The sequence below is a fragment of the Mobula hypostoma genome, chromosome 3 (assembly GCF_963921235.1).
Source record: "Mobula hypostoma chromosome 3, sMobHyp1.1, whole genome shotgun sequence".
NCBI classification, from domain to species: Eukaryota; Metazoa; Chordata; class Chondrichthyes; order Myliobatiformes; family Myliobatidae; genus Mobula; species Mobula hypostoma.
In genome coordinates, this window is record NC_086099.1 from 172,068,518 (window position 1) to 172,083,331 (window position 14,814).

At 42.3% G+C, this 14,814-nt stretch overlaps 1 protein-coding gene across 1 annotated transcript in view; it reads right to left on the reverse strand.

Annotated features, from left to right (window-relative positions):
* Positions 1–233: 233 nt before the first annotated feature.
* Positions 234–14,814, reverse strand: part of LOC134343605 (CKLF-like MARVEL transmembrane domain-containing protein 8) — a 63,690-nt gene continuing 49,109 nt past the window's right edge. Inside the window, exons 3-4 of the mRNA XM_063042369.1 lie at positions 2,745–2,864; positions 234–1,815 (exon numbers count right to left, since the gene is read on the reverse strand). Coding sequence (XP_062898439.1) covers positions 1,729–1,815; positions 2,745–2,864 — 207 coding nt within the window. The 3' untranslated portion in view covers positions 234–1,728. The remainder of the gene's footprint in view (positions 1,816–2,744; positions 2,865–14,814) is intronic.

The window sequence follows — 14,814 nt, forward strand, 5'->3', positions numbered from 1 at the left end:
AGCTACTTTTTGCTTGCAGAAAATAAGCAAGCAGATAGTTTGGCAGAGAAGTCATTATTTTATAGATGTAGCAAACAATCAGGACGTTAAATTAAGGGCATTTAAAGAAAGCAAATCCAAATTGACGTGCAATTATTCTGAATACATTAGAGATTTCAAATTTTCTTAATTTTAGGACGTTTGCTTTAATCTTTAACAAACTGGAATAAGTGTACAAACTTTTTGCTTGTATCCAATATATGACTAATGGCATTTAATATTACATTAAGTATTGCAACAAGCTAATTTTCAGTCAATATTTGTGCATGAATTAAATAACGAAATAACATTTGAAAATATTTATTTCTTCTCCACACTGGAAAACAGGACATACAGTAAATACAGCAATATAATTTGCCAATTTAAATTCCATCTTCTTCTTTAAAACTTACAACATTCAAGATCAATGTACAACATGACATTTAGTATTGTTTCAAAGTGAAATGTATAAAGTAAATTTTCCGACCTTTTAAGGATCATTCATGACATTCAGAAAGGTTTTACATTTTTGATGGCTATCTTACATAATCAGTAACATTAAGTCCTAATTATTAATATTTTATTTAGAAACAATTTGAATAAACATTTACTCAAAGGTGGCTGCCATTTTCTTACATTTTTAATTGGCAATGTCATTTCAATTGAAATGCAACACAATGCATTATTTCTGTTTGTGAAACCATGCACATCTTTATCTTTCTACCACACTAACTGTGTCCGTTAAAGTCTCAGGTGGTAGTTATTCTTTTTTGTGGAACTGAGACTCACCAAGCAGGAAAGTCAAAGATCAGTACCCAATGCCAGCTAGCTTAGCTAATTTAAGACAGGGCAACCTAATGAACAGCCACCTTTCAGCATTACAATACATAATGTACAATGCAAAACTAAGAGAAACAAGGAGACTCTTGGTGTAAATCCTGATCTATCTCCTATGATTATAGAAGAATTAACATTAAGTGAAGGCGACTTTCTTTTTATTTTAAAGGCATAAGGAGGATGTTATTTATGAAAATATTAGTTTAAGTTGTGGGCAAATGGAAATATTTCATATCATTTTGCAAACACACAGTCAAAGCAACAAGCAATGAGTCACAATGTGATAAACTATTTCAAGCATTAATAAAGCTATACATTTAAATAAAAATAATCAAGAGGTTTAATACAATTAAGAGGACATAAACAATCCCTTTGACCCAGTGAATATGATTAAGGTGACAAGTTTCCTGCTCTTGATTGACAGCAGTAGGGGACAGTTGTCCAAAGAAACCCACAATTAGCTATGATTCACTCTGCAGATTTTCATTTGCAGACTCCTAGTGGAAGTGTGCGTGCTGAGTATAGAGGTGGTCCTCACTGTCCATTGAAAACCGACACTCACCTTGAAGGCAGATGGATGGCCAACTGTGCCAAAGCAATGCCACCTTTGTGAATTGCAACAGATGAGGACCGTCAGTGCTCCTGGATGGGAGCAGACAGCGGAAAGTAGAGAGAAATAAACCCAAGTGTTTATCTTCACAACATGGCACAAATACAAAATTAAATATTCTCTTTGGAGTGTCTTAAGTACATTTTCTATAGGTGTAATTATAATGAACACTGAGCCAGGAAAGCATATTAATAGATCTTAACATTTCAGTTGTTCACAATTTATTTTCTCGATTTACCAACATTTACTCTTGGAACATTAAATTAAGGTACTTGGTCCCTTGATCTCCAGGTCTGAAAGCTGAAATATGCATTGCCAGAGTAACATAGAGTGACCACGAAAGCAAAAACCTGCAAAAAAAAGGAAGAAAAACATTTTAATTATCTTCATCTGATTAAAATCCATTTAGTTTGGATTTGAAGGAATGTAAACAACATAAATGTACTGAAATATTATGAATAATAATGAACTTCACATGAATATACTCAGTACACAGTCATATTAGGAGGGCAAGGTTTAAGACAAAAGAACTTTATTCATTTACCTTGTTGTATTCTAGGCTTGGCATTCTAATTTGTGGAATAATTCTCAGAGCAGGGAAGGTTAAGAGCTGATTGAATAGAATAGAGGTGTACAAACTTAAGAATAGCTCTGTTAAAACAGGTAAGACATGCTGCTTCGATGGACATAAAGTTTAGTAGGGCTCAAGATAGTTCCTACCAAAAACCATTAATCGGCCACCATAAAATAACCCCTTAATATGAGTAATTGGGAAAACAATCAAAGATACTCAAGGGCGCATGGAAGAGAAAATTTTACAGGGGTAAAGGGAGACAAGAATGAAGATTTACAGGATTGCTGTGCTAGGAAATAGTAGGGGGCTAGTAGCTCAAAGGGTCATGTTGCAGGTCACAGGTATGTGTAGATTCTACTTCACTTTAATTTTTTCTCCCTTTGGATATTAAATTGCACCCGTGCAGAGTGTGTAGAAATGACAGATTAACTAAGCAAGAGAAGAACTGCCTTGCACAAACAGAAGCCATTAATTGGATGATTTTGGATTGGCACTGCTGATTTAATGGATGGTCTCCATATCTCAGAAAAAATGTGCCCAAAGGCAAAGACAATTCTTTATTTGAACATTGCTTTCAGCACTTAACTTAGCTTGCCAATAGGAGTCTGACTTTTTAAACTGCTGGGCTCATGTTTATTCCAAAAGCAGCAGATTAGTTCCCGGAGGGAGGAAGAAAGACCAAGATAATTTAAGGGATGCACTTACTGTGGAAGCTAACCAGCAGTTGTAGTTTTCTGTTCCTTGATCAGCTTGGTTAATAGAAACTGCATCCACAATTGAGGCCAAGAGGTACAACAAAGCTGCACTGGCATTAAAACTCAAACCCTGCAGTTGAAAAACACATCATTACCATACTTAGCAATAGATTAACATTATCATATATATATATATATCTGGCACAATTCTTAAGAGAGCTTTGCATTAAAGCCGGAGTTATACTACAGTGAAAGGACCCCTTCAGCCTTACACATCTACAAGAACCTTCTGTGCCATTGCATTTGCCCAGATTAGGTCTACATACTTCTATGCCTCACCTATTTAAGTGCCTGTTGAAATCTCTTAAAAATAGTGATTCTATCACCTCCTCTGGCAATATATTTCAGACATCAATCAAAATTATCCTTCAAGTCCCCGGTTAAAAGCCTTCCTTAATCTCACCCCACCCTTCACCACAGAAAACAAGTCCTGTCTATCTAAATCCCTCCCCATGATTAAAATCATCCAGTCCAGGTAATACCCTGGTGAATCTCCTCTTCATTCCATTCAGCTCAACTACTTTCTGCCTATTATGTGGCGACCAGAACTGAGCACAATATTCCAAGTATGGCCCAGTCAGTGATTTGAAAGAACTTAGAACAGTTCAGCGCAGGAAAAGGCGCTATGGCCTACAATGCACATGCCAACTATAATGTCAATCCAAACTAATTTCATCTTCCTGCACACATTCCATATCCCTCCATTACTTGCCTGTTTGATATCTCTGTTTAAATTATTTGTAGACATTGCCTCTACTTCCATTCATTCCCCTGACAGTGGACTCCAGAAACCTACCACTCTGTGTAAAAAAAAAAATCTTTAATCCCTCCTGGTTCCCTGTTTAATCTCAGTCATGCTTACTTAATATTCATCAAAAGCCCTCTCATCATCCGAAGTTCCTGAACCATGTCATTGTCAACTTTCCCTTTCATAAGAACAGGTTGGGCCCAAGTTCTGACCAGACAGCCTTTAAGCAACTCTCACATATCAACTGTAGATTTATCCAATAACAGCTGTTCAAGTCTACTTTCCTCTGCCTAATACTACTATAAGTGGCATATAGGAGAGAGATTGAAAATCTGGTTGAGTGATGCCACAACAACAACCTCTCACTCAACGTCAGTAAAGCCCAAGACATAATTATCAACAACAGAAGGAAGAAAGCAGAGGTCCACACAGATTGAGAGCAATAGAGGTGGAGAGGGTCAGTAGCTTTAAATCCTTGGTGTTCAGATATCACAGGGATAGAACCATAGAACCATAGAAACTACAGCACAGAAACAGGCCTTTTGACCCTTCTTGGCTGTGCTGAACCATTTTCTGCCTGGTCCCACTAACCTGCACGCAGACCATATCCCTCCATACACCTCCCATCCATGTATCTGTCCAATTTATTCTTAATTGTTAAAAAAGAACCCGCATTTACCACCTCGTCTGGCAGCTCATTCCATACTCCCACCACTCTCTGTGTGAAGAAGCCCCCCCTAATGTTGCCTTTAAACTTTTCCCCCCTCACCCTTAACCCATGTCCTCTGGTGTTTTTCTCCCCTTGCCTCAGTGGAAAAAGCCTGCTTGCATTCACTCCATCTATACCCATCATAATTTTATATACCTCTATCAAATCTCCCCTCACTCTTCTACATTCCAGGGAATAAAGTCCTAACCTATTCAACCTTTCTCTGTAACTGAGTTTCTCAAGTCCCGGCAACATCCTTGTAAACCTTCTCTGCACTCTTTCAACCTTATTTATATCCTTCCTGTAATTTGGTGACCAAAACTGAACACAATACTCCAGATTCGGCCTCACCAATGCCTTATACAACCTTATCATAACATTCCAGCTCTTATACTCAAAACTTCGATTAATAAAGGCCAATGTACCAAAAGCTCTCTTTACGACCCTATCTACCTGTGACGACACTTTTAGGGAATTTTGTATCTGTATTCCCAGATTCCTCTGTTCCACTGCACTCCTCAGTGCCTTACCATTAACCCTGTATGTTCTACGTTGGTTTGTCCTTCCAACGTGCAATACCTCACACTTGTCTGTATTAAACTCCATCTGCCATTTTCCAGCCGATTTTTCCAGCTGGTCCAAGTCCCTCTGCAGGCTCTGAAAACCTTCCTCACTGTCTACTACACCTCCAATCTTTGTATCATCAGCAAACTTGCTGATCCAATTTACCACATTATCATCCAGATCATTGATATAGATGACAAATAACAATGGACCCAGCACTGATTCCCGTGGCACACCACTAGTCACAGGCCTCCACTCAGAGAAGCAATTTTCTACCACCACTCTCTGGCTTCTTCCATCGAGCCAATGTCTAATCCAATTTACCACCTCTCCATGTATACCTAGCGACTGAATTTTCCTAACTAACCTCCCATGCGGGACCTTGTTAAAGGCCTTACTGAAGTCCATGTAGACAATATCCACTGCCTTCCCTTCATCCACTTTCCTGGTAACCTCCTCGAAAAACTCCCAACAGATTGGTCAGACATGACCTACCACGCACAAAGCCATGTTGACTCTCCCTAATAAGCCCCTGTCCATCCAAATGCTTGTAGATTCTGTCTCTTAGTACTCCCTCCAATAACTTACCCACTACTGACGTTAAACTCACCGGCCTATAATTTCCCGGATTACTTTTCGATCCTTTTTTAAACAACGGAACAACATGAGCCACTCTCCAATCCTCCGGCACTTCACCCGTAGACAGCGACATTTTAAATATTTCTGCCAGGGCCCCCGCAATTTCAACACTAGTCTCCTTCAAGGTCCGAGGGAACACCCTGTCAGGTCCCGGGGATTTATCCACTTTAATTTTCCTCAAGACAGCAAGCACCTCCTCCTTTTCAATCTGTACAGTTTCCATGGTCTCACTACTTGATTCCCTCAATTCCATAGATTTCATGCCAGCTTCCTTAGTAAATACAGACGCAAAAAACCTATTTAAGATCTCCCCCATTTCCTTTGGTTCCGCACAAAGCCGACCACTCTGATCTTCAAGAGGACCAATTTTATCCCTTACAATCCTTTTGCTCTTAATATACTTGTAAAAGCTCTTTGGATTATCCTTCACTTTGACTGCCAAGGCAACCTCATGTCTTCTTTTTGCCCTCCTGATTTCTTTCTTAAGTATTTTCTTGCACTTCTTATACTCCTCAAGCACCTGATTTACCCCCTGTTTCCTATACATTTCATACAACTCCCTCTTCTTCTTTATCAGAGTTGCAATATCGCTTGAGAACCAAGGTTCCTTATTCCAATTCAATTTGCCTTTAATCCTGACAGGGACATACAAACTCTGCACTCTCAAAATTTCCCCTTTGAAGGCTTCCCACCTACCAATCACATCTTTGCCAGAGAACAACCTGTCCCAATCCACGCTTTTTAGATCCTTTCTCATTTCTTCAAATTTGGCCTTCTTCCAGTTCAGAACCTCAACCCTAGGACCAGATCTATCCTTGTCCATGATCAAATTGAAACTAATGGCGTTATGATCACTGGAACCAAAGTGCTCCCCTACACAGACTTCCGTCACTTGCCCTAATTCGTTTCCTAGCAGGAGATCCAATATTTCATCCCCTCTAGTTGGTCCCTCTATATACTGATTTAGAAAACTTTCCTGAACACATTTTACAAACTCTAAACCATCTAGACCCCTAACAGTATGGGAGTCCCAATCAATATATGGAAAATTAAAATCCCCTACCACCACAACTTTATGTTTCTTGCAGTTGCCTGCTATATCTCTGCAGATTTGCTCTTCCAATTCTCGTTGACTATTGGGTGGTCTGTAATACAATCCCACTAATGTGGCCATACCTTTCCTGTTCCTCAGCTCCACCCATAAGGACTCAGTAGACAAGCCCTCTAATCTGTCCAGCCTGAGCACTGCTGTAATATTTTCCCTAACAAGCAATGCTACTCCCCCACCTTTCATTCCTCTGCCTCGATCACATCTGAAACATCCGAACCCTGGAATATTAAGCTGCCAGTCCTGCCCCTCCTGTAGCCAAGTTTCACTAATTGCTATAACGTCATAATTCCACGTGTCAATCCACGCCCTCAACTCATCCGCCTTCCCCGCAATACTCCTAGCATTGAAATATATACACCTCAGAAGACTTTTACCACCACTCACAACCTTTCTATCAGCGGATTTGCTTAAACTTTCAACATCATTTATTTTCACCCCAGCCACACTGTCAGCTCTGGCACTCTGGTTCCCATCCTCCTGCAAATCTAGTTTAAAGCCTCCCCAATAGCATTAACAAACCTCCCTGAAAGGATATTGGTCCCCCTGTAGTTCAAGTGTAACCCGTCTCTCTTGTACAGGTCCCACCTGCCCCAGAAGAGGTCCCAATTATCCTGAAATCTGAAACCCTGCTCCCTACACCAGTTCCTCAGCCACTTGTTCCTCCTCCAGAGCATCCTATTCCTACCCTCACTGGCACGTAGCATATGTAGCAATCCTGAGATTACCACCCTCGAGGTCCTGCTTTTCAACTTCCTACCAAGCTCTCTATACTCACTGTCCAGGACCTCCTCACTCTTCCTTGCTATGTCATTGGTACCGATGTGCACCACGACATCTGGCTGATCACCCTCCCACTTCAGAATGTCATGCAATCGATCAGAGACATCCTTGACCCTGGCACCCGGGAGGCAACAAACCATCCTGGATTCTCTGTCACGACCACAGAACCTCCTATCTGCACCTCTAACTATCAAGTCCCCTATCACTACCGCTCTCCTCTCTTTCCCCCCTCCCTTCTGCACTGCAGAGCCAGACTCAGTGCCAGAGATCCGGCTACTGCAGCTAGTCCCAGGTAAGTCATTCCCCCCAACAGTATCCAATGTGGTATACTTGTTGTTGGGGGAAATGGCCACAGGGGAACCCTGCTCTGCCTGCCCTTTCCTCTTCCCTCGCCTGACAGTGACCCAATTTCCTGTCCTCTGCTCCTTTGGCGTAACTACCTCCCTGTAGCTACGATCTATAATCTCCTCATTCTCCTGAATGATCCGCAGGTCATCCAGCTCCTGCTCCAGTTCCCTAACGCGGTTTGTTAGGAGCTGCAGCTGGATGCACTTCTTGCAGGTGTCGTTGTCAGGGACACCGGAGGGCTCCCTGACTTCCCACATCTGGATCAGAACACAAATGTCACAAATAAAGCACAATAATGCCTCTACTTGAATTGAATTGAATTGAGTTGAATTGAATTGAATTGAATGATCTTTATAGTCATTATACATAGGTACAATGAAACTCTGTTTGGCTTCCTCTTAAGCAATTAAAAAAGCGGTAGATAAAAACAAGACAGTAATAGAAAAACAGTATTAAATAGATGAGTAGCAGAAGCACCAGAATATCACAGTAATGCACAAAGTGCCGTTAGAGGAAGTATTTGAGTTCTTGTGTGTGCTCACAGTTTCAGTCATTGTTCTGTGGGAGTGGTGTGATGGAGGCCACAGCTCTGGGACAGAAGCTGTTCCTCAGTCTATTCGTTCTGGCTTTTAGTGTCCTGAACCTTTTGCTGGACGGCAGCGGGTCAAACAGGGAGTGGCCAGGGTGTGTGGTGTCTCTGGTTATGCTGATTGCTTTCCTCCTGAGTCTGCTAGAATAGACGGTGTCCAGTCCTGGGAGCTCCATCCTGACAATTCGCTGGGCCGCCTTCACCACGCGATGCAGGTCTTGTCGCTCAGCGGTGTGCAGCTGGCATACCACACCCTGGCACTGTTGGTCAGGATGGTTTGCATCGATTCAGCATGTCTTCAATAGATGCACAGTTGTAGAGCATCCTAACTGGTTTCATCATGGAAACACCAATGGCCGGAATGGAAAATGCTACAGAAAATGATGGATACAACCAGGTCCATTACAGGCAAATATCTCCCTACCATTGAGTACATTTACATGGAGCGATGCTACAAGGAAGCACCATCCAAAGCACTACTGCTATTGAGCACGGTCCCACATCACCCGGTTCAGGAACATCCATTACCCTACAACCATCAGGCTCCTGAACCAGCATGGATAACTTCAGTCACTACTCTGAACTGCTTCTATGTTCTACAGATTCACTTTCAAATACTCTTTACAACTCGTGTTCTCAGTATTACTTTATATTTGCAGTTTGTCATCGTTTGCATGTTGATTGTTAGTATTTCTCTGTTTATGTATAATTTATCATAAAGTTCTTTTGTATTTCTTTCCCCCCTGTAAATGCATGCAATAAAAACAAATCTCGAGGTAGCACTTACATACTTTGATAATAAATTTACTTTGAACTTTATTAGTCCCAACCACATCCATCAAGGTCCAGAATTATTCTTATCCGTAATTATCCAAAACTCACTAACTTATCATTACTTTTCCCTGAAGTACTCTCCATGGTCACCCGGTCAAGTTCATTTCCCATACAAGGTCTAGTATGGCCCTTTCCCTGGCTGGATTGTGTCCATAACAGATCCTAAATGCACCCAATAAATTGTGTCTGATCTAAGCCTCTGGCACCCAGGGAGATTCAGTCTATACTGGGGAAATTAAATTCAGCTATTGCACCTCTCCTGTTGCTTATAAATTTTTCTATAGGTTGTTTACATATCTGTTCATTTATCTCCTGTTGGCTATTGAGAGGGCCACAGTGTAACCCCATCATAGCAACTGCATACTGGCTCACTGGACAAGGCCTTCAGGATGTTCTCCCTAAACAGTGCTGTAGCATTTTCCCTGATCAGTAGTGGAATACTCTCACCCTTCCGATCCCTCTCTATTGGATCTGAAACATGTAAATTCTGGAATATCGAGAAGCTCGTCCTGCTTTTTGTTCAACCAAATCTCTGTGATGATGGCAACGTCGTAGTTCCATGCACTAATCCAGACTCTAAATTCATCTGTTTTACTTTCTTTCAGTCCTTGCACTAAAATAAACACAGTGTCCCATCAGCCCCACTGTGCTCATTACCCTGGTTCCTCCCCCACCACCTGACTGTTCTTTCAAACTTGCTTACTTCACTCTGCTAAATACTTTTGTTCCCATCATTTGCAACATAATGTCCCAACTTCTCCAATCTACCCTTGACTATAAAGGCAAGAATGCCAGACACCTTTTTCACTACCCTATCTAACCTTCGGGGAACTATAAACTCGGAATCCGAAGTCTCACTGTTCTTTAACACCCTGCCATTTACTGTACATGTCATTTCCCTATTTGACTTCACTGCACATTTTTTTGGGGATTAAATTCACTTGTGGGGAGCCATTAAGAAGGCAACTTGTGTGAGCAGCTCCAATGGAAATCATCAAATATTCCTGTTTTAAACTGCTACAGCAAAAGTCCACAGCTACACCCATTGACAAAACATCAAGTAACATCGTTTTAAGGCATTTAAAAAAATCTATTACTACTCAAAGTTAACAAATCTCAGTTTACCACCTCCATTCGTAAGTGCAGTTCCCCTTTAGGACCAGCAGAAAAGATGATGCCACTTTGGATTAAAAGTTTAAGGAGAAGAGGGTTCCAACTTCCACAACTGACAATTCTGCTGGCAAACATATGGTCTCTGATAAACAAAATCAAAAGATCTCAGAGCAGGATTGCTGTACTAGAGGGGTGTCAGGGACTGTTGTGTTTTATGTTTCACAGAGACTTCAATATCTCCCGCCATTCCAAATGCAGCGATCCAGCTCACTGGCTTCTTAATTCACCACCAAGACTGCTGAGTCTTTCAATGGCAGAGGAGGGTGGAGTATGCTTTATGCTTTATGCTCGTGGTGCACAAACTTGGCAGTTCTGTCCCAGTCCGGCTCAGCCAACCTGGAATGTCTCATGATAAAGTGTCATCCATTTTACTTGCCGCAGGAGTTTTCAGCCATCATCTTGATACCAGTGTACATCTCACCTCAGGCCGGGGGCAAACAGGCTCCAGACAAACTGAGTGACGTGATCAACAGGCACGAACAGCACCCCTGATGCCTTCCCTGTCATTTTGGGACTCTGGTCAGGTCACTGGTCTGAGTGCTACTGGTACCATGTAACCCAGTACTACCTGTCGCAGGGTCGTGTGGTCGGCTTGCATGGTGAGGAGGGTGGCTAGACACCCTGCAGGATAAAAAACAGGACCTATCAAAGGGCAGATGAACCCTCTCGTAGGGTCAACGGCCATCTAGCAAACGCGTGCTGTGAAGCGCGGAAAGGGCATCCCTTGCATCGAAGCTTGGTTTGGCCATTCACTGCAACAGAACTTCCCCCAGCCGTCTTGGACCCCACCATGCTGCTGGATCCGGGAAGGGATGTCGAGAGGGTGGGTCTGGACCTGTGCAACCCCCTACTCACCTAAGATCCATTCACGCACACGCTGTTCTTTTCTGAGGAGTGGGGTACCACCCCACTAACTGACTGAAAGGAGCCATCATCATCCTATGGGATGGATAGCCAGAGAGAGGACGATTGACATTCTAGGTGTATCTCTACTCCCCGAGTGTAAGCAGAGACTGAGGACCGACTGGAGCACAAGTAGCGAGGACCAAGAAGGTATGGACAAGGGAGATGCAGGAGTGCTTTGCGTTGGTGGAGTGGACTGCATTCAGAGATTCACCTTCCAGTCTGAACAAGTACGCCACCATTGCTATCGATTTCATTAAAACCTGCGTGGACAAGTGTGTGCCTATGAGAACATACCAAATCAAAAGCCATGGATGACCAGGAGATTCATATTCTGCTGAGGGCAGATCTGTGACATTCATGTCTGGTAATCCAGGACTATACAGAAAGGCCAGGTATGACATATGGAGAGCTATCTTGAGAGCAAAGGAACAATTCTGATCAAGGATGGAGGCAGAATTGGATACACGTCAGCTCTGGCAGGGTTTGCTGGCCATTACCTTCTACAAAGCGAAACCTAACATCATGAATGGCTGTGATATTTCACTCCCAGATGAGCTCAACACCTTTTATGCACACTTTGAAAGGGAGAATAAAACTACAGCTAGGCGGATTCCTGAAACACCCGGTTGACCATGTGTCTTGGCGGCTGATGTCAGATAGTCTTTCAAGAGGGTGAACCCTCGCAAAGCAACAGGCCCTGATGGGGTACCAAGCAGGGCTCTGAATACCTGTGACAGCCATCTGGCTGGTGTGTTCAAAGACATTTTCAATCCCTCATTACTTACAGTTGGAAGTTCCCACCCACTTAAAAAGGGCAACCATCATACCAGTGCCCCAGAAGAGCTAGGTGAGCTACCTTAACAACCATCACCCGGTAGCACTCACATCTACGGTGATGAAGTGCTTTGAGAGGTTGGTTATGGCTAGAATCATCTCCTGTCTCAGCAAGGACCTGGACCCACTGCAATTTGCCTGTTGCCACAATAGGTCTATAGCTGCTGCGATCTCATTGGTTTTAATGTGGCCTTAGATCACCTGGACAATACTAATACTTAAGTCGGGATGCTGTTTATTAACTACAGCTCAGCATTTAACACAATCATTCCTACAGTTCTGATTAAAATGCTCCAAAACCTGGGCCTCCGTACTGCAACTGGATCCTTGACTTTCTCATTGGAAGACCACAATCTGTGCAGACAGGAAATAACATCTCCACTTCACTGATAATCCAAACTGGTGCACCTCAAAGATGTTTACCTAGCACACTGCTCTACTCTCTCTACACCTATGACTGTGTGGCTAGGCACAGTTCAAATGTCATCTATAAATTTGCTGATGATACAACTGTAGTTGGCAGAATTTCAAATAGTGAAGAGAGGTTGTACAGGAGCAAAATAGATCAACAACCTTGTACTCAACGTCAGTAAGACCAAAGAACTGATAGTGGACGTCAGAAAGTGTAAGATGAGGGAACACACACCAGTCCTCACAGAGGGATCAGAAATGGAAAGGGTGAGCAATTTGAAGTTCCTGGGTGTCACCATCGCTTGAGGATTTACCCTGGGCCCACATACCACGGCAGTTACAAAGACAGCATGGTGGTGGCTATATTCCATTTGGAGTATACGGAGATTTGGCAAGTCACCAAAGATGCTCAGAAATTTCTACAGATGTACCATGGGAAGTATTCTAGCTGGCGGCATTACTATCTAGTATTGGGGGGGGGCGGGTGCGTAGCACTGCACAGGATCGAAATAAGCTGCAGAAAGTTATAAACTCTGTCAGCTCCATCATGGACACTAGCCTCCCCAGCATCCAGGACCTCTACAAGGAGCGATACCTCAAAAAGGTGGCATCTGTCATTAAGGACCCCCATCACCCAGGACATTCCTCCTTCTCATTGTTACCATCAGGGAGGAGGTACGGAATCCTGAAGACACACATTCAACCATTCAGGAACAGCTTATACCAATATAAAATATATATTCATATTCTGATTCCAAATTCCATCCACCCCTGCTCGGCCCAATTTTCCATCTGATCTATGTGTCATAGACTTAGATGACCTTCCTTCCTCCCTATGCACAACACCATCACCTGTTAAGCCAACTGCAAGCTTACTAATCAAACCAACTACATTCACATCCAGGTAGCTTGTGATACATATTAACAAGGGTTCCAGCACGAATCTCTACAGTACACCTCTGGTCAGAGATTTCTAAATATCACCAGGCCAATTTCGAAACAATAAAGCACCACTACTTGGATCCCACGCACCTTAACCTTCTGGACAAGCCTAGCCATGTGGGACCTACCTTAGCGAACGCCTTAACAAAGTCAGTGCAGACATCTGCCACCCTGCATTCAAATCTTCTTTGTTAATTCAAAAAAACTCAATCAAGTTAAATCCTGAATATATAAATGATAATTTAAAATATTATACATCTTCAAGAACTATGATTGGAGCAGTGTAATTTACTTTGGCAAATAGAAGATTTTTTAGCTACACTACAAGGTCCCAGAAAACAACTGAGAAAGCCTGACCAGTTAAATCTGTTTTCTTTAATGCTATCGGTTAAACAAATGTTGCTTATCACATTGGAGTTCGCTTTGCAGCTCAATACCACACTAGGCTATTTGTTTAGCTATCTATCTGGTGTATCTTTGAATCTATAATCTTCTGATGTACATTAAAAGTTACTGAGGCAATTATGAAATACAGAAAGGTACTGTAGCAGTTAGCACTTTATTGAGGACTAGGCCTCAAGCCACGGTGTCGCCTGTTTACAGCTGCCAGGGAGAGAGGCATCAGAGTCAGTGTACTCCACCGGAGGTGGTGTGGGGCAATGTTCAAACTGGAGTTGGTGCTGCCCCTAGTGTTCGCTTGGTAGAAAACAAGCTATATTGTGTTTGGCAACAGTCATGCATCTGGAATTTTGGACTATTGTTTTTGTGTGACAGTATTTTATTGATATGTTATATATGCTTGCTATTTTATATGTGCTAAATGTGCCTTGTGTTGTGTATGACACAAAACTGTGTTTTGCACCTTTGCCCTGGAGGAACACTGTTTTGTTTGGCTGTATTCACGGTTATTCATGTATGGTTGAATGACAATTAAACTTGAACTTGTAGTTCGGGGCGTTCCTATGATCAGAGTTCATCAGAAGTCTCTGAACATCCTCCCAGTAGAATACATGGATTTTCCCCGGATGCTCCGGTTTCTTCCCACAGTTCAAAGATGTACCGGCTAGGTTAATTGGTCATTATAAACTGTCCCCCGATTAGGTTAAGGTTAATCGGGGTCATGGGCTTGCTGAGACAGCTTGGCTCAAAAAGCCGAAACAGCCAAGTCTGCGCAGTATAGCTATATAGATAAATAAACCGCGGTAACCTTGAATTTATACCAAAAAGAAACAAGTTTCAAAGATTCAAAAGATTCAAAAAACTTCATTGTCATTCTAACCATACATCAGCTCTGCAGGGCAGAATGAGATAGCATTCCTCAGGGGCAGTGCAATCATAACATAACAAACGCAACACTAAATAATAAACATAACAATAAATAGTAAAACACAACAGCCACATGTCAGTTAAAATCAAGTTATAAGTGTCCAGT